Genomic DNA, 23,413 nt, shown 5'->3' with positions numbered 1-23,413 from the left:
CGAGCCAAAATGCACGTCACTTTCACCCGCGTCGCGAACTTTCCGTCTCTCAATTAATGCGCCGACATTGGAAACAATCGCATCATGAGTTTTTCTGCGAAACGAAAGGCCAAGGTCATCAAGATCGCCGATGAGGACTCCAGCGAAAATGCCCCTTCAGTAGCAGGTGGCGACAGTGCTGGTAGCGATGGTGAGTATTCCCAGAACTTGAAAATGCGACTCTTGCTGATGGGATCAAGGCTGACCCTTGCGAATACAGAACCTGTTAAACCAGTATTTGGCGCAAAAGCTGGTCGGAAACCATTTCGACAGTCGGGGCTAAGGAAGAGCTTCAATCCTGCTGATAGTGAAGGCCTGGGAGACGCACCAGCCGCGAACGACGACGAGGATGATGGACCAGTGGTGGTTCGACCAGCGATTAGTCGATCAGGATCTTTGAAAGGAAAGAAAAAATCGAATAAATCTTCACGATTGTCCTTTGGTGGAGACGATAGCGCTGCAGGAGATGACGAGACCGCCGAGTTATTCACTCCAAAGAAGTTGCCATTGGGGCGAGCATTGGAAAATAGCGCTATCAAAAGAGGACTGGGCACAAAAGGACTTCCCATGAGGACTATTGGGGATGATGACGACCGACCCAAATACAGCAAAGAATACCTTGAAGAGTTACAATCATCAACACCAAATACTCCACAAAGGCCATCAACACTGCCGCCCGATGACGCCGATCTCATGGACCTGGATGCTTCTGAACTTGAAGGCGCTGTTGTTGTTGATTCGTCGGAGTTCAGCCAGACACAACCAACGGCTATTCTAACGGAAGCCGAGATTCTAGAAAAGAAGGAACGGCGTAAACGATTAGCTCTGGAGAAGGACTTTCTATCGGTTGAAAATGATGAAGAAGATCCATTTGGTCGCAAAAAGAAGGACGATACACGATTAATAGCCGAGGATGAAGATCTCGGTGAAGGTTTCGATAATTACGTTGAAGACGGTGGACTTTCCTTGGGCAGACGTGCCGAAAAGGAGAGGCGGAAACAAGACCGCAAGATGATGGAGGAACTCATCACAGCTGCTGAAGGACACACTTCAGATTCCTCCTCCGATAGCGATGCTGAGAGACGAATCGCATACGAGGCTGCACAGACACGTGCAGGTATGGATGGCTTGAAGAAGCCTCGGAAAGATCCTAGTCAGGACTTGTTACAAGCACCGCCCAAGATATCACCTCTACCAAGCTTGACGGAATGTCTAGCTCGTCTGCAGACTACCTTGAAGGGTATGGAAGAGGAGATGAAGGGGAAGCAAAATCGTGTCGAGAAGCTTAAGAAGGAACGTGAGGATATTGTGAAAAGAGAAGGGGAGGTACAAGCTTTGCTGGATGAGACGGGTAAGAAATACCAAGAGGCTATGGGACAAGGAAAGGTCGTTGAAGGCAAGGGCGTGGAAGTTCCAGCAAATGCGCCTGTGGAAATGGTGGGAGCTAGAGGGCTTGAGACACTTGGTACGCCATCGAGGAAACCCGAAGAAGAGGAGATTTGAGCATAGAGTGGCGGAAACCTTTCTAATTCTACTCAATCGATACAAGACAAGCGGAGTTACTTGTCATGTGTGTTACTTGAATAAATGAATACCCAGTCAACCTCACGAGAGGTGTTGCAAATGTGATCCCTTGTGTGACGCATTATGTAATTCGATGCCGGCTTCAGATCTATGAATATGTCAAATTCATATGACTTATATGGTACATCTAAGATATGAGATATATACGTATTACAGCTTCGCGTCCAATTAATCGCACACTCGAAGTCAATTCTCTTCGTCATCACGCTGTGTGATCGTGACCCAAAAGTCTGAAGCAAAGAGAAAGACTGAAGTCTGGGTCTTGATAGGTCTTTCAGCGTTCAATATAGCAAAGTCGTAGCGCTTAAACAACTAGCACCTGTTAGCAACTATCCGAGGTACATTATATAGGCTTACCTACCTCGAATACAGCCTTGTGAATCTCCATGAGAGCAATCGGCTTTCCTAAACACGAATATTTCCCATGTCCGAAATGTGTGTCCAACGCCGCTACCATGTCCCTTAGCCTGTCTTCACCAGCGAGTAGCCATCGCTCAGGCCGAAAAACATCAGCATCCTCGCCCCAGACAAGACGTGATCGACCAACAGCGTAGAACCCCTGACCAACTTGCGTTCCGCCGGGGACGAAGAAGCCGTTGATGGTATCGCCCTCCGGAGGGACCTGCTTGAAGCCGAGACCAGCTACTGGTGGCCACGTGCGCAGACCTTCGCGAACGACTGCTTGAAGATATGGTAGTGTTTGCGTCTGTGCCCAGGAGATGGGATTGCTGACTGACGAGGTGACCTTTCGAATCTCGGCGATGAGGGAGCGGTATGCGTTCGGGTTTGTGATTAAGGAGAGTATGATCATTCGAAGTGCGTGCGCGGTTGTGTTTGAACCAGCGATACTGAGGTCTGTCAATTCAAGGTCTTTGGAGTGGTTTGAGGGAACTTACATTGAGATGAAGGCTTGTTGGATAAGTTCCTCCTCATTCATGCCGTTGCTGATATGCATCTGCATCATATCCTTCTTCATCGTGATCCCCTCGGCCAGTCTTTTGCGAACAAAGTGCCTCGCGAAGCTAAAAAAGGTCAGTTTGAGCCACCATGAACTGACATCCAACCCACCCCATCAGTCGTCCGAAACCAACCTGGTCCTCTTCCCGCGGCAGCAACAGACTTAGCGGCCACCGATGAACAACCCTTCCTAGCCAGGGGTAGACGGATACCACGTTCATGACCGGCAGTGAACTGGCATTTATCTCATTGTATTGGAAGAGATCTTCATCTTTCGTCAAGTATCCGAATGGTTCACCAAAAGATACATCGCCAATGACATCCAGGGCAAAGAACTGTGTTTTTTCGGCAAGGTCAAGAGGCCGTGATTCACTTGTAGTTGAGAGGTACTTTCGGTCGATGAGAGAGATAAAGTTGAGAAGTTGACGATCTATGCCTGCCTCGAAGCCGAAGCCTTCATTCTCCTTGTAAGAATACTTGAGAAGCCATCAGTATCGGAAGAGCGATTCAATCCTTGAATTGACTTACACCAGGTGCCATCTTTACTCTCATAAATTTATGCTTAGCCTCATCTCTCTCAGAGACGACATTATCAACACCAGGAACTATCCTGCCGCTGCTATAAAAATCCCCTTTCGTATAATTGCTTCGCACAGCGGACATGTTGCGCAGCACAACTGGGTCTGTTGAGAGCACCTCATTGGGACCAATACGAACCAGAGGGCCCATTGATTGTTAGTGATTTTGGTAGTGTTTTGATGAGTATGTCGTACCGAATTGATCTGCTGCGTTCTTTAAATGCTCATGATAGCGACCGCTAAAAGCCCCTCGACACTGCCACCATGAAGTCCACCCTGCGCTGGCTGGGCCAGGAATATGGCGTAGACGAGACCAGCGACGAACAAGACGAAATGACTGAGCGATAAGTAACACAATGATAACCCGAAAACAGATCTTGGTTAGCGATTGATCTGTCAGAAACCCCATGGTGACAGATCAATTGACCGTGATAAGGTGTGTTGTAGGTCTGAATAATAACGACGGCGAGCAAGTCAAGTAGATGATATGTGACCTGTGACTTACCAGTCTCGATCTGCCTGGATCGACCAAGAGCAAGGGAATTGACTTTAGACTAGATTAGTCTAAACTCCGGCCCGCGTGGATGCCATGGAGCGGCGTAGGATCAGGTGTCCCATTATTTCAGATCTTCAGATTCGTCAAACCGAACACATTGATAGAAGTTGGCGTGGATAAGGCAGGGTTGTTTAGGCAAGGGATGTAACCGAAAGTAACAATTCTGGGCTGTTACCAGCATGTGCAAATGAGTAAGTACAAACGAATCTTCACCGTGATCGAGATTGTTCAATCGTGAAAGTAAACGAATCGGAGAATAACGAATTAGTAAAAGAACCAATCGCGGGGTTGACGGAAGTGTCCGACGACGGGGAAGAGCTTGAGGCGTTTTGCTTCGATTGTGCTAGCTCTAGGCCCAAGCCCGAGTTTGACTATAGAGGTATCTTCAGCAGCCAATAGCCTTGGCAGAAAGGAAGACGAAGAAGTCTCAATTCAGATGCTTAGAATTGGTCAGCATGAGTTATATGTAAGATACGAACTTGCAAGGATCCAGATAAGATGCCATTTTTCATCATTCATAGATCGTGTCAGCCAGCTACCCTCCGGCAATGCCGGATCACAGGCAAACGCCATCAAGATCCAACAATCCCGAAAAGCAAACTCGTGGCGTTGTTCTTTCCCTCAAATATCTACTTCTCAGATATCCTTCTTTCTTTGTCCTCCGCTGTAGAGAAGCCCACTCGACATATCACCCATTAACCACGCCCACCAATCCTTGGCCAAGTTCACCCGTCCATACCACGGACCTTCATCAGTCACCTTTGGCATACGATCCGCAGCTTTGACAAAATAGCTGCTGGTAGCACTGACGGGTAGCTTCTGCGGCTTGCTCCTATCCTTTTCATCGAGCACGGGCATAACACTTGTTGACCCCGTCTTCTCCATTTCCTTGATAACACTTATCAATGTCTTGGCCATAATGTCGGCGCCAGGCGTCCATGATGTTGTCACGTAGCCCATCACAAAGCCCATATTAGGGACAGAGTCGACCATGCAGCCACGCCAGGCGTAGTGTGAGCCAACCTCGATGGGCTGCCCGTCTACTAACGGGGCTATGCCACTGAAGAGTTGGAAGTACAACCCCGTTGCGGTAACGATTATATCGGCTTCGAGCTTGCGACCGGATTCGAGCAAAATACCGTCCTTTGTGACAGTCTCGATTGTGTCCGTCACAATCTCGCAGTTGTCCTGATGCAGAGCCTTGAAGAAGTCCTCATCTGGACACATACAGAGTCGTTGTTGGAAAGGATTGTACCTGGGGTTAAAGTGAACATTGACGTCAATGTCCTTGGGCAGTGCCTTTTGCATCTCCCCCATCAAGACCTTGCGACCCAATGCAGGGAAGTTGAGGAGAAACTGTGTGGAAAAGACCTCAAGGAACACGTCTTTCCAATATATCAACCAGTATGCTAATGAGAAAGGGAGCAGAGACTTCAAGCAAGAGTCGAGGCTGGAAGTCGTGGGTCGGGAGATGACGAAGGACGGACTGCGCTGGAGCATAGTCACCATCCCTGCCTTCTCAGCAAGTGATGGGACAACTGTGATCGCTGTGGCTCCTGATCCGATGACAATGACGCGTTTGCCAGAGTAGTCGAGGTCTTCAGGCCACCATTGGGGATGAACGACCTGCCCCCCGAAGCCCTTGAGACCAGGAATTGTCGTCGGAAAAGCCTTGTCGTACGCATAATATCCTACGCAGCTGATGACGAAGTTGGCGATAAAGGTTTTTCGCTGACCGTCCGCATCAACTTCTATCTTCCAATTCTGCTCGTCTGTCCGCCATTCACACGCTAGCATCTTATGTCGGAACCGAATCTTGTCCCTCAAGCCTGCTGCATCAACAGCTTCTTCTAGATACTCCACGATCTCGCCTGCTTGCGCCATCTTCTGTTTATGTTTCCAAGGATGCCATGGCAGACCAAAAGCTGTCATGAACGAGTCGGATCGAAAGCCTGGGTATCGAAAGAAGCGCCATGTTCCGCCAATGGCCGATTGCGCCTCGAGGATCGTGTACGAGCGGTGGGGGAGTCTCTGGTTGAGAACGTGGGCGGTATTAATACCAGAGAGACCAGCTCCTATAACGAGAATGTCGTGGTGCTCTGTTGATTCTTCCATTGCTGCGAGGATGTGCGACGACGAGCTTGGAGGTGCCGTGTGAGAGGTGGGAGTTGTTGAGAAGTGAAACTGGTGTTAAGAAAATGGGCCCTGAACCCCCAAGTGCTCTAAGGCGGTGGTAGTCCCGCAGTTAATTGACGCCACAAAGCCATTTTATTGCTTTTGAGCCAATTGGAGTACATAACAGCATCTGGTAGACAGAATCGGCATCGTACGAGGAGTTTTAGAAGTATCTTTTCTCAATTGAGTCTGTTTTTGTCCAAGTCCCAGGTAGGGATCACTGATACAGAGCCATACAGCACTAGTTCTGGTGTTGGCGAGCTGCTGTGAAGACACCCTACAGAGGACGGCAACATGCCGATAAAACTACATTATAACAGCATAGAATATAATAATTGTTCTCTACAGACTGGTAAAGCACTGAAACAATTCCTTTCAGTTTCAATTGAGATCTGACAGGGCAGGGGCAGAAAATAAGCATCTGACAGGCCCCGTGGAACCGTAAAACCGTCGGCTTCCCCAAACCCTGATCGACATTATCACAGTGTATGATTGGTCAGACGATGCCATTCTCAACTATCAATAATGCTCTCTGATCAGTACTTACCTATAAGAGTCTGCCCGATGAGACTTGCAAACGAAGCAATTGTCGAGATTTATGTATCTCTCCACCAATGGCCTTGCTAGAGAGGGCACCTATAACTGCGCATTTACAATTCGTGAACTTGATATTCATGCCTTTAAAATCAAACCAAATGCTGTGTGATGAGCCTGCGTCTTGTAGATATCGAACTCGATTAACAGCTCCTCTCCCCCTCTTTGAAAACCATTTCTCATCCTGGTATCAGCCCCTCATTATTACTCATATAGATCATCTTTAACCTCTCGTCGAGCTACTGGACATGCTCGGCGAGTGAGCAGGGCCATATCTCGATACCTCCCTCAGATAATCGGGAGTCCCCAGAGGCTTCATCTGACTGGATCCCCATTTTCGAATGGCCACTTTGTGATCACAGTTGCTGCAGTAGTGAGCTGTGTGAGAGTGCCACTTCCCAGCATAAGGAACAGCAGCGCCTGCTATCGTTGTGAACCCGAGGACTGTTGCAGAAACACTAAGAGTTGTTAGATTCGAAAGTCTTAAGAACTGCTTTGGGGAGCTTACTGTGTCATTTTTGAAGATATCTTCTTCACTCGCGTCTCCGCACGATGTCTGCAGAACGGACAATCCACAAACTTGGGATGATCTCCAAGCTGATCCAGTGGCGTCACATATGTTACGACCTCATTGCTGTTGTAAGGCGGTAGTTGCGGTGACTGAGCGACGAAGCTGGGATGTTGTGGCTGAGCATAACCGCCTGGGCTGTAGGGGTAGGGTTGCTGAGGTTGTGGTGTTATAGAAGATGGACGAACTGGCAGCGCAGGTGCAGGTTCATATTTGTCGAGTGTTGTGACTGGAATGGGAGCTTCGTTGTATCGTTTGTCTGTTTCTGAGTCTACTGGTATCGGAGCATCGTAGTACTCTGTGGCATTTATGGGTTGATTTGAGTGGACAACTTCTGGAAGACCTTCATCGTGGACAACGGTGCGAAATACTCTATGTCAAGTTAGCTAATGGAAGAAAAACAGAGCTGTAGCTTACTGACCTTGGAGTTGTAGGACGTTGTGGTAAGTCTGGCTTTTCCAGCATGTCAGGCGGTGTAGTGCTTTGTATCGTGGCCATTGTGTTGTGTGTTGCTGCGCTTATCGCTGTGCTGTACGATGAAATCTGACAAGACAAGAGCTGCAGGAAATTGAAGAACCGAGGTGGGGGCCTAAGGGTCTCTTGTATGCAATGCAAGGAGCTAATTCTAGGCACATAGAGTAGGATTCAACGCCTACAGATGATATGTAGGAAGGCTCAGTGGCTGTGTCTCAGCCCAAGGTTCAACCAACAGTATTGCTATCTGTGACGTCGAAGGATTTGGACCATGTTGAATTGGTCCGCCGATCCTCTTTTTGGGGCTGAGTGGTGGCTGCATAACGACAGGGGTAAAATGCTTAGCTAGATCCTGTCGCTCTCGCTCTCGTTCCCCACTATCTTGGCCTTTTTTGTTAGTGGTGACACGGAATTCCGTGTTGAATGGTCCATCTTGTGCGTCGCTTCTATCCCCATAAGGCTGAGGGAGATTCATAAACCTAAGTTGGTAGTGTAGCCGACAAAGATGGCGGTTTCATGTTGTGCTGCTGGCGATAACGATACGCGAGCATCAAGCTTTGCATGGTGGCAACCAGCACCTCTCTAATGAAGAGAAAATCTAAGGTTGTTTAGGTCGGAACCCAGGTTAATGCCTTGTCAACTTGACCTGGCTTTGTGTTTACAAAATGAGCATCATGGTTGGGCTGCCTCGTTTGAAAAAAGCTGACGCTGTCATTTATCCCTTGTCATCATCAAAAGGCTGTCGGGCGCGCCGCAAAATTGCCTCCTTCTTCGAATTGTATAAGGGAGGTGTCTCCTTGTTGATGGACGCAGTGTTTGTCTTGTCTTGAGTAGAGTGGTGTACTCATGATGACAGCTCAAAACTCGCCACTATTACTGCTTCACTTGATTTTCCCGGCCCCCATACTTGGATGCCTAATCTGGACTCTCCCTCCAATCACTCAAGATTAAGCATCTAGCAAAATGAAAATATCTATACAAGCTATTAGCCAATGAATGTTCTGCCAACAAAGGATTTTGGTTGATACAGTTTGATGTCTGAGAATGTATTCTATGGCTTGAGCTTAGGCTCCCGGGTCAGAAACAGGGGTCCATCCATCATCGTCATGACGCATGACTGACAACACAATGTCTACATAGTACAGTGGCTGTCCCTGGTAAAGAATAAATTCTGATGGTTTCTCTAAAGATAGTCTCGAGTTGAATGTTCCAAAGATCAACGCTGATTCGTTGATCAAATTCCTCGGCCCAGAACCGAAGATCCCCATCCATGACAGCTCAGCTCCCCACTATTGCCCCTCCTCCCCCTCATGAGCGAGCTTTGGAGCTCGTGTAGATTAACTGATAATGACATATTCGTAAAGGTCCTCTTTCATCTTCACAACTTTCACCTCAACCATTACACCAGATCATTCATTCACTATCACCAATAGCTCACAATGTCATCTGAGCAATACGTCCTCTTTGATCTCCCAAGCCGAGATCCTGTCGGTGCTTGGTCTCTCAACCCATGGAAGAGTGAGTCAAGCTGCTGCCCCTCATGATATATTACTAATTGTACAATAGCTCGATTTCTCTTGAACTTCAAGGGAATTGACTACAAGACCGAATGGGTACGTCAAGAATCCCATAATAGCCGCTTCTTTTATTGATCAATGACCAGCTCGAGTACCCCGACATCAAGCCCACTCTTGAGCCTCAGTAAGTAGTCAATGTCACTCACAACAACTCAACTAACACTCTTCAGTGTCCCTGCCAACCCAGCCACTGGAACATGGACCATCCCAACCGTCAAGTTCCCCGATGGAGAATACATCATGGACTCCAACAAGATCCTCGAGCGCGTCGAGAAGGACCACCCTGAGCCCTCCGTCCACAAGGACTCACCCGTCCTCGCCAAGCTCTTCTCCATCATGCCAAAGATCATGAGCGCCCTTCAACCCGTCTACTTCTACACCGTTCCCACCAACATCCTCAGCGAGAAGAGCCTTCCGTACTGGCACGAGACGCGATCCAAGGTCGCCGGCAAGCCTCTCGATGAGTTCCACAAGGAGAAGGGCGGCCAGCAGGCTTGGGCTAACGCGAAGGCACCTATCCAAGAGGTTGAGGCTCTGTTGAAGGAGAACTCCGAAGGACCTTTCTTCTTGGGAAAGACCCCTAGCTACGCTGACTTTGTCTGGGGTGGCTTCTTGATCTTCATGCAGCGTAACAATATCATTGACGAAGTGTACAAGATCAGTGGTGATAGCCAGCTTCACAAGGACCTTCTTGAGGCTACCGCTCCCTGGCACAAGCGAAATGACCACTAAGTCATAGATTATCGAATTTATTGGAACACGTGTTAACGAGATAAACGAGATACAGCTTAGAGAAGAAAAAGAAAGACACGAAATAGACACCCTGAAATACAACGACTCTCATCAAAGAATAGTTCCACCATCCTCATCATCAAAGTCCGACTCCTCCAGACTGTTACTCGGCGAGTCCAGACTGAGCCCCATAGCTAAATCCTCGCCCAGTTCATCGACATCGGGCAGATCATGAACACTCAACTCCGTCTGAACATCGGTATACCGCACTGACATGAGAGGATGGGTGCTCGAATCGTGCCTTTTACCCCCCGAGTCCCTCGTCACCAGGATCCCAAAAGCATCCTGACGAATCTTCTCTATCATTGAGTTGAAGATGCTCTGCCGTCGCGTTTGACCGAAAGTGCCATCAGATTCGTGAAGATCTGGAAACCGCCAGTTTACATAAAGGTTACCATGGCCTGCTCGAGTGCGGATACCATTGTGTTGACCTGCAGTGTCGAAGTAGTAGCGGCAAAGCTGGCATGCCGGTTTACTGCTTCCAATGTAGCTCCAGTCATTGAAGAACGTGACCCCTGGGTGATGTTTCTGGGCCATTTCTCGGTTGAGGGCCATTATCCACTCGAGAACCAATATTTCGCAGTGTACATATGGCTTGAAAGTAGGTTTGGCGCACTGGGTTTGTATACGGTCATCCAAGTCAAACATCCTCTGCAAGTTCTGCGCAAGATCACAATATCGCTGTCGTGAAGCTTCATTGCTGCACATACGCCCAATGATGTTGGAAGCTTTCTCGCTCTTCTTACTAAGGGGGTTGGGCTCTGTCTGACTGGACTTTACTGAAACAACTTCGAGTTCCTGGAAAATATGTGGCCATTCTCCCTCTGCTGCGATGAGATCTTGAACAGTTTTCTTGTAGCTCTGAAGACGCGATAAGCTGTGCCGCAACTCTGACCAGCATACAAAGCTCCGGCCTTCGCTGAAGCGACCATTGGTGGCCCGTTTGTCGATGTAGCTTTTAACTTCACGGGTAAGAAACCTCTCGAGCGCGTGTTGAATCGTGCTGTAAGTTTCGAAGTCTGGTTTCTGATTAGTTCCTGTGTGGCAATACACGAGACCCATGAGTCTTACACTCGTTATTGCCCATGTTCTTGAATGTTGTATCCTCAATAGCTCTATCAAGACTTCTCAAACCCTCCTCAACCGAGGTGTCTATAATCTCTTGTTAGCTTTTACTTTGCATCTCGGTATACGGGCAGTCTGGCTTACTGGCTGTGTCTGTCTGCATTTGGCAGTACTCCAAGCATTCCACAATGTTTTTCGCCTTTAGTGTGTTAAGATAGCAGTTGATCCTTGGCGAGTTGAACGAGAGAATCTTCTTCAAAATTTCACTCTCAACAGTGTTCTTCTTATCCAGGGGAAATGTATGGAAGTCATACAGACTTGTTAGAACTGTTGTTAGGAGATCTCGTGTATCGCTGAGGTCTCTGTCGGATATCTGGTTGCAAGCAAAGACGTATTTGTACTTTTCTTCCTCGTCGAGTATGGCGATTGAAGTGACGGTCTTACCGCCCTTTGTGCTATCGCAGATACTGGCTAGTTTGTGGAGAAAGTGATGGTATCGCTCTTCTTCGGTTCTTGGCCGTTCTGGGATTTCAGCAGGACGAAGAGCGCCTTGTTCGTGGGTGATCTCAGTAAGAGCCTTGTACAGAACGATGGGCTCATAGAGACGGCGTTTCTGCCTGGACTTTAGCGAGATTATGTCGTCTGTTGACCGTTAGTTATTGTAAATCTCATTGATGAAGGGTCAGCTTACCAGTAGTCATGATCGATCTTGCTATCAAGGGCCTTGTTTGTGCAATAAGCCGGAGTGTATATTCAACAAGAGCAGTTTGCGGTTACCAAAGTCAGTCTTTCAGAGACAATCTTGCTCTTATATAGCTTTTGATCATCCAAGGGGCCTCTAGGCTTTCAGCTTCTCTGACTTTTTACACTCTTTCAGACCATAAGATCTGCCTTGTCCAACCCTCATGTTGGAGGCCGGCCAGTTTGGGAGGCCCATCAGTCAATCACATCACATCATGCGGGGTGACCAACATCTGCATCTCTCCCCAGCCGGCCTCCAACATTCTTGATCGCCTTATTTGATATTTATCTTCATTGAATCTTCCAACGAATATGATAAATCTCACCGAATTTGGCCTGGATTTGGGTCGCAAATGTCGGGCAAGGCAGAGTCGTAATATCGCGAATTGTCTCATATCCACGCTCCGCCATTGAGTATTCCGTCTTTCAGTATCTGGGGTCTTCTATCTTGTTCTCAACCCTCCTCTTGTTCATGTATTAATCGAGTCACCTCTGTCAAACATCACAGAGATGAGAATGTGCTGTCGGCCCCCAGCCGGCCTCCAAAGAGGCTCTTTCAATGAGTATAAATTTCCCTTCAATATCCTCTCAAGAGCTAACACCAAGACTTTCAGATTCATTCAGTGATACTCGCCATCCTTTTAGCTCTTCGGCAAGTCATACTCTAAGAGTTACCATATCCTAGACATGTCACGACGAAGTGACCGTTCTCACAGACACAGTCGTTCCAGCAGATCTCACCAATCTCAACAGGACGACATTCCCATTGATCCCAATCTGACTTCCGAAGCCTCATACCCTGGATATACTGATACCCAGGGCTTTGCCTCGTACAGCCAGGCTGGTCCAAGTCAGAGCCAGTAGAGCGCCGACTCACAAGTCTCTGACTTCAACTCAGGTGTATACGCAACAGCCTCGAGTACTCCAGAGACTCAGGATCCAAGCATGTTGTATTACATGACGCAGCAACCTGCAACTGTCAACCCCAATGAGGTTTTACTGAGTTCAGGGTCTGGTTATGCAACCCATAATTACCCCAGCTCCTATCCAACTGCCGAGCCTAGTATGTTACATGCATCTCTAGTTGAAACAGAAACAAGCTAACGACATCTCAGCTCAACCGGAAGCTTCATCGTCTACAGCCCAGGTTACCACTCCGCACCACTGTTCAGAATGTGACCGCTTCTTCGGCAGTAACAGAGACCTAAAGTAAGTTTCTAAACTTGAAACAAAGAATGTTTTGGCTAATACGACGCAGCAAACACATGAAAACTCACAACAAGCCTGTCAAATGCAAAGCCGATCCCAACTGCAACGTCACCAAGGCAGAGCAGCGGGACATGGATCGCCACTACCGAACTTCTCACAGAGCCTACGCGGCGAGCAAGGGTATCCTCACCGAGGAGAGGATCTGCGGGTTTGAGGGGTGTACTTCAAAGTTTACGAGGCAGGACAATCTGCTCAAGCATTGGAAGAAGTTCCACAACTACGAACAGTAACGGAACAGCCGTTGTTCTGCTTTCTTTTCTCCTATATTTTACTAGCATAAGCGGTTTTTTCCATTGTTCGTCATCTGTCTCCTGATTTCAGGTGTTCTTTTGGCCAGCCTACCCTGCCATGCCACCGTAGCGGGCAAAGACGGGGGATCGCTTGAGAAGCGAGTACGGGACCACGTACACACCAATTTATTCACTCATTATTTGGTATAGTTGTGGTTATATAGATGGAGAGTATCATGTTTTAGCATGTTCGTTTATTCAGGTAGAACAATGAAATTCTGTTGATTTCTCTTTTCGCTTTCTAGACACCTCCCAATCCCAGCCCAAATCTCGCACTTTTCCTTCCCGCCGTTTCATTCAGGTAAGCCCAATGTGTCGTCGAAACCCCCTAATCTTGTAGTGTAGAAGTAGAACATGAACATGTATTATGGTTTGACAGAGAGAATATTTGTCATCAAAGGGAATCTTGTAACAAGAGATACAACAATAAAGAATAAGATATGCGCCGGATCCGTAACGCCTCATCACTTCCCGTAATCTAGCCCATGACCGAGAGATGCCCCGTAAATAGTTTTATGTTTTTGTTCGTTCAGCTTAAATATGGTCAAAACTCATGAGAAGGGGCAAGTAGCACCATTCGTAGAGATGGCTCCAGAGCTAGGGCATCTGGCCTCGTCGCTGTTGATGGAAGTTGCCCTTGACGCAGAGCCGATGCTCAGGGTATCGACCTTGAACTCCATGTCACCAGTGCTGAAGAGCTCAAAATGCATGCGAGGGGCATCGACCTTTTGAGCCTTGAGATACTCAGCCATCTCGAGCATGAACTGCTCAGGGCCGCAAATGTAGTACTCGGTAGAGCTGTTGCAAAGGTAGAGATCTTCCTTGTCGACCTTGGCAAGATCCATGCGGAAGTCGTGGTCGTAGGTCACGCCGTAGACATCGGACTCGGCGAGATGGGTCTTGAAGATATTAGTGCGGAAGCTGGGGCGGTTACGGGCGATACGGCGGACTTGGTCGTAGAAGGGAACGGAGCGGCGGGAGCCGTGGATCCAGGAGACGGGACGATGAGGCTGGCGCTCGGAAACGGTGTTGAGGATGGACATCATGGGAGTGACACCGACACCGGCAGAGATGAGGACAATGGGAACGTTGGACGTGTTGGACATGTCGAGGTAGAACTCGCCAGCAGGGTGAGTCAACTCAACGATATCACCCTCGTCCTTCATGTCGATAAGGAGGTTGGAGACAACACCGGGGTTGAGGGCATCGCCTCCGAGATATCGACCGCTGCGGGTCATGTGAAGTCCCTCGTCTCGCTTGACGGTAACGCGGTAGTAGTCAGGTCGAGGAGCCTCGCTCAGGGAGTACTGGCGAGACTGGACATAGCCCTTGTCGGCGATGGGTACCTGAACAGAAACATACTGACCGGGCTGAAAGGGAGGAAGACGCTTTCCGTCGACAGGAACGAGGTAGAAGGAGTAGATATCATCAGACTCCTCAACCTTCTTCTCGATACGGAACTTACGGTAGCCCTGCCACTTGCCAAAGTCACGATAGAGCTGAGCCTCACGACCGATGAGCATCTTGGCAAGCATCCAGTATGCCTTCATCCAAGCCTCTCTGACCTGGGGTGTCATGGCAGGACCGAGGACTTCTGCGAAGGCAGCGATGAGATACTTCTCGACGATGGCATAATGCTCTGGCTTGATGCCCAGGGAGCAATGCTTGTGGCACATGCGCTCCATCTTGGGGATGAGCTCTGTGATGTGGTTGATGTTATTGGCGTAGCTGAGGATGACGGCGGTGAGGGCACGAGGCTGGCGACCGTTGGCCTGGTTGACGGTGTTGAAGTAGTCGTTGAGCTCGGGGTGATCACGGAGCATGTTGCGGTAGAAGATGGTGGTGATGCGCTCTCCGTGGTCGGTGAGGGCGGGGATGGTGCCCCGGATGAGCCTGGTTTGTTGATATGACAGAGCCATTGTGAGGAGTATGGGGTACTACAGTTGAAGTAGTAGTAAGAGACACCTCTAAGAAGGGTGAGATTGATTATGGAATAGACAGAGTCTTGAGAAATGTCGACAATGCTTCGTGTTACTGCTGTATATGTCGAGATTGGTAGAGTAGCAGATGAGTAGAGGAATGAGATGTTGTAATGAAGCAGAGTTCGTCAGTCGAGAGATGAGTCTGAGAGGGAGTTGTCCCCAGATATTATATCCTCCTTCTCCTCCTCCTCATGGCTCATGGCCATGACACAGCAAGGGCATGGCATGGTATGGCATGGATACTGAGATATCACACGCCCCCAGTTGAATTAGAGTGGACGGGGTGATACACCCACAAACAGAGATTATAACCATGGCCATAGAGAAAAAGAAAAGAAAGAAAACTCGGGCTTCTCCACAAGCCGTCTATTCCTCGTGGTAGGCTTAGCACTACCCCCAGGCGATAGAGGGTGTATCTAAGTGAGAGTGAAAAGTAAAAGCGAAGTGGATGGATGTTGGGAAATCCAAGCTCAGGAAGTCGTACGATAGAACAGCTGGGATCCATTGTTAGTTCCCTTTAGGTGGGTGGAGGTTTTCTGTTAGTGGGGTCGGGCCCTGTAAGCTCCAGGCTCTCCTTGCTTTTTGGAGTGGCCCGGCGGCTTCCACTGAAGGGACAGTGAGAACGAATCTTTTAGGGAAGTCTTGGCTATGAATATGGTCCGAGGACAGAAACAGGTGAGAAACGAGGCTGATCTAGATTCTAGATTCGGTAACCAAATCACAAGAAATCTCTCTTTTTAGTCAACTTGATAGCTTGAGGCTTGACGGATATGGCCTGTGGCGATGGTAATTATCAGTTAGTTTCCAAGGTACTCAACTCAGAGTACAAGCCATACAAGACCAGCTTGACTCAAGTTTCACCTCTAAAACAACATAAGGAATGCCCATCACTAACTAACTTAGTTCCCTTCCAGTAGCTCTTGATCTCAAAAACTCTGTGGAGATCTACAGCTAAGTTACAGTAGCTAGGCAAGTATATCATCGACGGGGATATCTGCCGTACATACAATCCCTAATCCCTAGAGTCTCAAGCCATGCGGTAGCCACGCGAGACAACAAGAATGCAACTCAACGCATGGCAACCACATGTCTGAGGAATGGAACGTCAGATGTGACCAACCGGAAGCGAGGGCCCAGAACTTGGAGGCGCCATTCTAGGCAATTGCTTTGTAACACGGAAAATCACAAGAGACGAAAAGCAAACATTATCCAAGCAAACAAACGACATGTAACTTATTGGCTTTCACAGCCCGTCTTAGACTCTCAAGGAGTTGCAGCTTTATGAGTGAGCTTCGAAAACGACAGGTCATGTACGAAAGGTCAAAGATTCAGCGAGTATTGTATTCCAAGGACGAGAAGTTCCGAGATAGAACGAGCGTTTAAACGCTCTGCATAACTAGCCAGTCTAAAAGCAATAAACCTCACCCAAGCTGTTGCTCTCGGGAATAGCATGGCCTCACTTCAACACCAAAAGGACCCTTGCACCCACAAACTCCCTGTCTACCACATTCCCCCGTAGCGTCCTGTCGGCACTAGTTTCGAGGTTACCTCACCCCAAATTCGGTACCTGGGCTCGGGTCATAGCAGCCACGCAAACTCTGTGACTGGCCGTGGCGCAACAATAGAGAGGCATTGTGTGTGGTGGGTGGTTTGATTGTATCATCACCGGCCGGCAGAGGATTGAGCTGAACCCAACAACAACACCAAGAAAGCTGACAGTTGGCTGATTAAGAGAGCTTCAGTTAACGAATCAAGGGTATCTAATTGACAGGTTGTGTAATCTCAATTCTCCCCCACGCGAAAATGCTAGGTCTAGGTCAGATATCTCCATTGACAGAGTCCACTTCTCACGCGACCGTTGAGGTCTGCGTCATGGGAATCCTTTCCAAACCTTCAGATTGCCATAGTTACAGTGACTGCAGACCGAGGTTGTATTGCATCTGAAAACTGAGTGTGCGTAGTAAAGCTTGTGAGTAGAGGGATCGTCAGCGTTTTGGCCAGAAACGGCGTGTCAATTGTGCCACAATGATAGGCAGTGGAATTCGGACTTGAGATTGTCTGTTGGTTCGACCGAGGTACAGAGATTGATGAGTGAATGCTTCCAGAAGACATTCGGAATTGTTCGATTACGGAACTAATCTCGTGTGCTGTGCCTGTGCCTGGCATTAGAAGAAGAACCCGGAACCATGCGAATAAGGACATAGTTAGACATACGTAGCTGTACTACACAACAGCCTAACTTAATAAACAGTCCGGTCAATGCCGTCCGTCTGCTTCTCCATATTCGTTTCCGAAGACAGCAGAGAGAGAGTCAGAGCATAGAGGCCCAGAGTATTCCGAATGGTCCGTGTTTCCGATCTCATCAATGCATTCATTTACCAAGTCAGAGCTTCGTAAGTAACATAAAACACCTTCAGCCCGTAGCTTTGGCTCAGAAAGATCCGCACCGACCACTCCTAGCTCCCGCCGCCTTTCAAACGTTGTCGATTCTCTCCGTAACTTATTCTTACGTCCGGGCTCAAATTAGATGCTCTGTGCTTTTCTGAACCCCATACTGGGACCTGAGTCTCATCTGTTTGACAGCTTCTCCGTAGATATCGGCCAAAGCCGGAGACGGACGGGACATCGGGTTGTCTTCCACCCGCATTCTTCGTCTCTTCTTTCTCAGCGGCCGTTATTTCCCTTATTCTCGTTCTTTCTGAGGGGAAGCTTGTCCTTTCTCCGGTTGCTTTGCTTTTTAGTCGACTCAGGGTCCAGAGAAAAAAGGTGATTTTGAGAAAGTCTAAACTAGCGGCCCCCAGTCAAGTCAACGGTATAATTAATTGGGTCTTTTACAGCAGCCCTGACTGTACTGAATTACAGTGACGCATGCATTTATGGTCATTCGAGCAGAACAATAATGAAAGAAGCAATTCAGTCTGTAATTAAGAAGATAGGAATCAGAATGATACGTCACAAATTATAGAATATCTCCCAATTTCTTACCATCCATTACAATCACACATGGTAACTGCATAGCCCTATCCATACCCAACTGCACAGCATCTAGACCAACCACGAGTCTGATGTGATATGTGTACCTGCATCACGAGAGCACCCAAGATTCCCGATATCCATAGCCAAGAACCGTTCCTCGATGATCTAGATTAGTATTAGGTCCAACTGGATAAAGGATGAACCATTGCATCTCGAGCTCGCTAATATTAGCTAACGAGATGAGAACAAAATGACGGATACTCTTCCGCTTTGACGGAATGTCATAAAGATTCATGAGGCCTCACTCAGAATCTCCAGTTCCGAGCCAGTAGACACTATCGTATTCTTAAAATTCGGCAACACCGGCGAGATCTCCTAATAGAAAATGAGATGAAAAATCTTTCAACGGTCGAATCTCTTCTTGTTAGTCTCTAGTCTTGCTTGGCGAGCGGTGCGCTTGGTCCAGTTCATAAACGGTGGCTTCTCATCCACTCAGACTCATACATTAGAAATATGTTAGAGGCAGTAGATCTACCATGTAACCTACCCCGTGTCCATGTTCATGTTGGTGACAATGAATGTGGAAAAGATGAGAGATGATCCCCAATGCCCAATGCCCAAGGGCACTGAAACTCGCTCGGCACACGGCGGGTCCTCTCTCTCAGCCTTGGATAGATCGACACCTGCATCTCTAGGCTCTAGCACAGTTATTGCCCAGGTATGGGGTATATACCGTACGACGGCACCGCCCGGGGTTTAGCTGGGAGGCTATCATACCCTTGTAAGTGACAAACCCCTGCTGCCACAAACTTTTTCCAACGGGCACGAGAGCCTCCTCGTGTGAAGACGAACGTCAGTCCTTCAACTAGAAAGTGCTCAAACAAGAATAGAATAGAGAAATTCAACGTTGAATTGAGTCCTCTGATCATATCATATCATGGCAATTCCATCATTTCTAGTGGCAGCACCTTTTTTCCTTTTTCTTACCGTAGCACCGAGGGTTGATACCAGCCATCTCGACTTCTTTTACGATGCATCATAAAGACTAAGAAAAACTCTCTCCCTCGCTTCTCCGAAGATGATCGTTGCTCGCACGTTTGCACAGTTGCACTCGCGTATTCTCTCCCAAACATCCTAGTGATTCAGCATCTTACACTCACAATTCCTCCGAGGTGGCCCTGGTCTTTGCTCTCGGGCCTCTGACAACCTCCAACCTTAGATCCAACAGATGAACAGGGCATCTGTGAATCGACGATCCTGCTAAAACTGGAGAGGGTCAACTCTCGTCATAACCCCTCTGAGATAATTACTTACATATCTGAACTCATAGGCCCAGACATGCATCATACAGATATGGATCTCGCCGTCGGCCGAATACAATATGCGCGAAAGAGACACTTCCCCACAAACCTCGTCTGTTTCCGTATTCTGCGGCTTCTCCGTCACCAAATAGGAGGCTACCAATATCATATCCCCTCAGCCTCTGTCTTTTCTTATTTGTTACATCCAAGCCATCTCTGCAGCCACATCAGTTCATAGCCGCACCAAATGAAGAACACCAACACAAATGAGACAAGAAGAAGAGAAGAGATACAAAAGCTAAGCGCGGGCAGTGTTGGGTTCGTCAGTTATCATATTAGTTTGCAGTCGAGTCATTAGTGTCGCACACAAACAAGATGAGCATCCCACTATTAAAAAGCCATTGATGTACGTTAACGGAAACGGTCGAGAAAAGGAAATATCGTCATTATACAGGCGCCACGCATGAGATAAAATATTTTCGTCAATGCTCGTAAAGTAATTGGTAGGAGAAATAAGCTCTTGGCGTTTGGAGCTTTGTAATGACTCTAGCTTGAACCGCTCACTAGTGCATCGTCACTATTCTCGTGAGCTTCATGTGCTGTCAGCAGCATAAGTCAACAACTTAATAAAGTGATTTATTGTTTCAATATGTCAAATTTCAACGCCTGTCTTGAATATTATTCTGAAACTGAAAACCTCCGCAAAATGTCTTAGTTCGCCTTGTTTCTTTCTCTCCATGTCCATGATTTCTCATATCCCGGTCCGCGGACATGAATGTTTGTTTCTTTTTTCAATGTCTCGGACCCGACCTGTTTCCTTTGCTTTGTCCTCAAGCCGAGCCGTTAGCTTTCTTCACCAAGTCTCACACACCCTCCTCTCTCCTTGACATTCATTAGCTTGAGAGTCAACTTGCTTTTTCCACCTTCGGGTCCAACTCTTCCCGTTCTGAACTTTTTCTCCGCCAAATTTAGCTCTCACTTTGCTTATTGTGAAAATTCAACCTCCTTTCTTTGTAACCGTCAAACGTGGTAGACACGTTTCTTCCTCTTCCCGTTCCGTTCACTTCTCGCTGTGTTCCTGCATCACCTCGTGTCCTCCACGTGTAGTGTCTCCACGCTTCTCATCTATTTGTTCAGTTGCTATACACCCTCTTCTTTTCAGCTTTGCCCGGTCCCCTTGAAAAGAAGTTGTTGGTGGGATTCGTTCCTATAGTCGAGCCGGTGTGGCGTTGGTGTTGGGCGCCGGAGAGGCTTCACATTGTCTTCGCTGTCGTGAGAAAACAAAGAATCGGGAGTTAAACACGGATAATCGCAGTATACGCATGCAATACTACACCGAGTTCCTCTCAGTTGTCCAATAACGGTATCAACTCCCGGCCATGTGTCATTAGTTGAAACACCGAGGCCAACAACTAGGATAGCCTATCTCATTTACCATTCGTGAACACCATCTCACATCACAATCACATATGATATCCCAAAAAAGATGTATCAGTTTGCTTCAAAAGTTTCATTTCTCATTAGCAACCAGCAAATGATCCTGGTACTCCGTATTAATTCGTACACGTCAAGTAATCTGCCAACTCAAAATCACACACGCTCCAGATTCCTTCCCCTTCCCATGAGATTCCGGATAGGGGATTCCATGTCTGAAAAAGCAATTTTTCCCTATTGTAACCCATCACCGTCGCCATCATCTCCTTCGCTTATCTACCCACCCGGATAACGCCAGCAGCGATCAGCTTCTGAATCTTGGACCGCACACCAGGGTTTCTCATATGCTCCTGAAGAGCAGCGGGGTCCGACTGGGCCTGCTGGAGGATCGATTGCATCACGGGGTCTTGCATGAGTCCCATGATCTAAATATGTCAGTAAATGTTTCAGCCATTGAGTAACGGTGGGTAATCTTACCTCGGGGTCCTTCATCAGACGCTCTCGAGTCTGTTCTTCCGTCTCGTTATCACGGGCAGAGTACATGGCCGAGAGAGCCTTCTGCTGCTGTTGCTCGATCTCGCGAGCGTTAGCACCGTTGTGGTGCTCCTGATCAACGCGTTGGGCCTCGGTGCAGGCGTCCACACATTCAGAGTACTTGCGCATGCCGAAGTAGGCCTGAGCCTTGCGGATGTAAGCTCGGATGAAGGTAGGGTCCTTCTTGATAGCCGTGTCACAGTCCTCGAGAGCACTGGGGAACTCGAAGAGCTTGACAAAGGCAGCGGCTCGGTTGCTGTAACCACGAGGGTCATCGGGAGCTCGCTTGGTCATCTCTGTGTAGGCAGCAACGGCACCAGGGAAGTCCATTTCCTTGAACTTCTTGTTACCCTCCTCACGAGCCTCCTCAGCCTTGGCAGGGTCGATGTAGGCCTTCTTGCCAGCCTCAGTCTTGGCACGCTCAGCAGCACGGAGCTTGTTGAGGACATCAGGAGTTCGGTGTTCGGTAAGGGACTTGTTGTAGTTCTCGACGGCCTTCTCCAAGTCTCCCTTGCGCTCATAAGATGTACCGATACGAGCGTAACTCTTGGCAATGAGCTTGAAGTCGGCGTAGATCTCACGTCCCTCCTCAACAGCCTTGGTGCAGGCCTCGATGGCCTTATCGTAGTCACCCTTCTCGAAATAAGCAGCTCCCAAGTTGTTCAGATAAGTGATATCCTTGAAGGTCTCCCAGGCCTTAGTGTAGTGTGCAATAGCCTCGTCAAAGTTACGCTTCTTGTAGTTCTCGGTACCCAAGGCCTTCTCCTTATCGGCCTCCTCCTTCTTTTTCTTCTTCTCGAGAGCCTCCTCATCCAGCTCGGGCTCGGGTTCGGGCTCAGGGGCCTTCTTGGGCTCGGGCTGCTTGGGAGCTGGTGGGGCATCGGGCATGGGAGAGTCCTGAGATTCAGCGTTGGGGTCGACTTCACGCTCGCGCATCTCCAAATCAACACCCATCAACACACCCATGACTGTCAACAAACGGGGGTCGCTGAAGATCTCAGAAGCATTTGAAGGGTTGTCCTTGATCGATTGGAGCTTGGCCATGAATGAGGGGTCGGCGAGGAAACCGCTCGTCTTGGGGTTTGAGGCGAGCTTCTGAATCAACTGAGGGTCGTTGAACATTTGGCCGAGGCCACCGCTGGGATCTTGAGGTCCTCCTGTAGAAGCGTTAGTTGCCGTAATTTTTGTCATATATAGGTGTATTGCTTACCAACTTCGGCTTCCATGGCCTTCTTGACTGAAGCCAGACCACTCTTGAGCTGGGCGTTGTTGGCATCATGCTTCAATCCCTCCTCATACGCATCATTGGCACCTAGAAGGTCGCCTTGTCCGTGCAAAGCAGCACCCTTACGTCCCCAACCCTTGGCCCAGTCAGGCTTGATCTCGGTGGTCTTCTCGGCATCCTTCAGAGCATGTTCCCAATCCTTCTTTGAAGCGTAAGCAGCAGATCGGTTGCTGTATAGAATGTGGTTATCGGGCTGAATGGCAATAGCCTCGGTGAACTTTGCGCTATGTCATAGTTAGCAACCCCGATGTTCCGTTGTGGTATTGTTACTGGTGGTAACCTACACAGCCTCGTCGAAGTTCTTCTCGGCAATGGCCTTGTTACCTAGAGCCTTAAGCTCGTCCGCGGAAGCCATTTCGTGTGTGAATTAACAGAATCTGAGGGTTATAGCTATTAAAGAACAGTTCTGATCTGAATAATGAGTCTGTGGTATCAAAGAGTCAAAGTTACTAGACGATGAAATATGAGAGAGTCGCCCCAGGCGATCTTTGGTGGGGAAGAGGGCCATGGATGCCTTCTAGCTCATTCGATGCAAGTCTATGCAGGGAGCTTCCCATTGGGTGAAGCTCCAACTGCCCCGCCCCGCACCTGCGAGGACCCTTATGATGTCCTCCAAGTTCCAGGGTAGTCAATTTAATTAAG

The 23,413-nt window shown here is 48.4% G+C and overlaps 10 protein-coding genes across 14 annotated transcripts; 4 read left to right on the top strand and 6 right to left on the bottom strand.

The window, feature by feature from the left end:
* Positions 1-34: 34 nt before the first annotated feature.
* On the top strand, positions 35-1,674 carry FOXG_01098 (uncharacterized protein). Its single transcript, XM_018377839.1, has 2 exons — positions 35-190; positions 260-1,674. Exons 1-2 carry the CDS (start codon positions 85-87, stop codon positions 1,540-1,542), a joined length of 1,389 nt encoding a protein of 462 aa, XP_018233635.1. The 5' UTR covers positions 35-84; the 3' UTR covers positions 1,543-1,674.
* Positions 1,675-1,688: 14 nt separating this feature from the next.
* FOXG_01097 (uncharacterized protein) lies at positions 1,689-3,728 on the bottom strand. 2 transcript variants are annotated; one of them, XM_018377838.1, is made up of 6 exons: positions 3,109-3,637; positions 2,692-3,056; positions 2,520-2,645; positions 1,985-2,471; positions 1,771-1,935; positions 1,693-1,711 (listed from the first exon to the last, which is right to left on the bottom strand). In XM_018377838.1, exons 1-5 carry the CDS (start codon positions 3,307-3,309, stop codon positions 1,810-1,812), a joined length of 1,305 nt encoding a protein of 434 aa, XP_018233634.1. In that variant the 5' UTR covers positions 3,310-3,637; the 3' UTR covers positions 1,693-1,711; positions 1,771-1,809. The 2 variants fall into 2 exon arrangements, with proteins under 2 accessions (XP_018233633.1, XP_018233634.1); XM_018377837.1 differs by having other exon boundaries at positions 1,689-1,935; positions 3,109-3,728.
* Positions 3,729-3,994: 266 nt separating this feature from the next.
* On the bottom strand, positions 3,995-6,026 carry FOXG_01096 (uncharacterized protein). The gene has a single exon (XM_018377836.1). It carries the CDS (start codon positions 5,827-5,829, stop codon positions 4,351-4,353), a length of 1,479 nt encoding a protein of 492 aa, XP_018233632.1. The 5' UTR covers positions 5,830-6,026; the 3' UTR covers positions 3,995-4,350.
* Positions 6,027-6,321: 295 nt separating this feature from the next.
* Positions 6,322-7,738, bottom strand: FOXG_01095 (uncharacterized protein). Its single transcript, XM_018377835.1, has 3 exons — positions 7,473-7,738; positions 6,992-7,423; positions 6,322-6,941 (listed from the first exon to the last, which is right to left on the bottom strand). Exons 1-3 carry the CDS (start codon positions 7,547-7,549, stop codon positions 6,707-6,709), a joined length of 744 nt encoding a protein of 247 aa, XP_018233631.1. The 5' UTR covers positions 7,550-7,738; the 3' UTR covers positions 6,322-6,706.
* A 1,103-nt stretch (positions 7,739-8,841) lies between these two features.
* FOXG_01094 (uncharacterized protein) lies at positions 8,842-10,270 on the top strand. The gene is made up of 4 exons (XM_018377834.1): positions 8,842-9,043; positions 9,092-9,138; positions 9,189-9,226; positions 9,273-10,270. Exons 1-4 carry the CDS (start codon positions 8,965-8,967, stop codon positions 9,832-9,834), a joined length of 726 nt encoding a protein of 241 aa, XP_018233630.1. The 5' UTR covers positions 8,842-8,964; the 3' UTR covers positions 9,835-10,270.
* Positions 9,727-11,858, bottom strand: FOXG_01093 (uncharacterized protein). Its single transcript, XM_018377833.1, has 4 exons — positions 11,651-11,858; positions 11,104-11,601; positions 10,966-11,046; positions 9,727-10,913 (listed from the first exon to the last, which is right to left on the bottom strand). The coding sequence occupies exons 1-4, from the start codon at positions 11,658-11,660 to the stop codon at positions 9,946-9,948; spliced, it is 1,557 nt and encodes a 518-aa protein (XP_018233629.1). The 5' UTR covers positions 11,661-11,858; the 3' UTR covers positions 9,727-9,945.
* A 98-nt stretch (positions 11,859-11,956) lies between these two features.
* FOXG_01092 (uncharacterized protein) lies at positions 11,957-13,708 on the top strand. Of its 3 annotated transcripts, none has more exons than XM_018377832.1 (4): positions 11,957-12,263; positions 12,346-12,763; positions 12,816-12,909; positions 12,959-13,708. In XM_018377832.1, the coding sequence occupies exons 2-4, from the start codon at positions 12,646-12,648 to the stop codon at positions 13,197-13,199; spliced, it is 453 nt and encodes a 150-aa protein (XP_018233628.1). In that variant the 5' UTR covers positions 11,957-12,263; positions 12,346-12,645; the 3' UTR covers positions 13,200-13,708. The 3 variants fall into 3 exon arrangements, with proteins under 3 accessions (XP_018233628.1, XP_018233627.1, XP_018233626.1); XM_018377831.1 differs by having other exon boundaries at positions 12,315-12,763; XM_018377830.1 differs by having other exon boundaries at positions 11,957-12,763.
* Positions 13,400-15,685, bottom strand: FOXG_18012 (nitric oxide dioxygenase). The gene has a single exon (XM_018398054.1). It carries the CDS (start codon positions 15,176-15,178, stop codon positions 13,811-13,813), a length of 1,368 nt encoding a protein of 455 aa, XP_018233625.1. The 5' UTR covers positions 15,179-15,685; the 3' UTR covers positions 13,400-13,810.
* An 837-nt stretch (positions 15,686-16,522) lies between these two features.
* FOXG_18011 (uncharacterized protein) lies at positions 16,523-16,624 on the top strand (the record flags this gene model as incomplete). Its single annotated transcript, XM_018398053.1, has 1 exon — positions 16,523-16,624. The coding sequence occupies one exon, from the start codon at positions 16,523-16,525 to the stop codon at positions 16,622-16,624; it is 102 nt and encodes a 33-aa protein (XP_018233624.1).
* A 2,487-nt stretch (positions 16,625-19,111) lies between these two features.
* Positions 19,112-23,364, bottom strand: FOXG_01090 (stress-induced-phosphoprotein 1). Of its 2 annotated transcripts, XM_018377828.1 has the most exons (4): positions 23,056-23,364; positions 22,697-22,995; positions 21,430-22,643; positions 19,112-21,377 (listed from the first exon to the last, which is right to left on the bottom strand). In XM_018377828.1, the coding sequence occupies exons 1-4, from the start codon at positions 23,124-23,126 to the stop codon at positions 21,225-21,227; spliced, it is 1,737 nt and encodes a 578-aa protein (XP_018233622.1). In that variant the 5' UTR covers positions 23,127-23,364; the 3' UTR covers positions 19,112-21,224. The 2 variants fall into 2 exon arrangements, with proteins under 2 accessions (XP_018233622.1, XP_018233623.1); XM_018377829.1 differs by having other exon boundaries at positions 22,697-23,364.
* Between the last annotated feature and the right edge of the window lie 49 nt (positions 23,365-23,413).

This window comes from Fusarium oxysporum, chromosome 1, assembly GCF_000149955.1.
Source record: "Fusarium oxysporum f. sp. lycopersici 4287 chromosome 1, whole genome shotgun sequence".
NCBI lineage: Eukaryota > Fungi > Ascomycota > Sordariomycetes > Hypocreales > Nectriaceae > Fusarium > Fusarium oxysporum.
The sequence above is the reverse complement of the archived record's forward strand: the minus strand, read 5'-3'. Positions and strand labels throughout refer to the sequence as shown.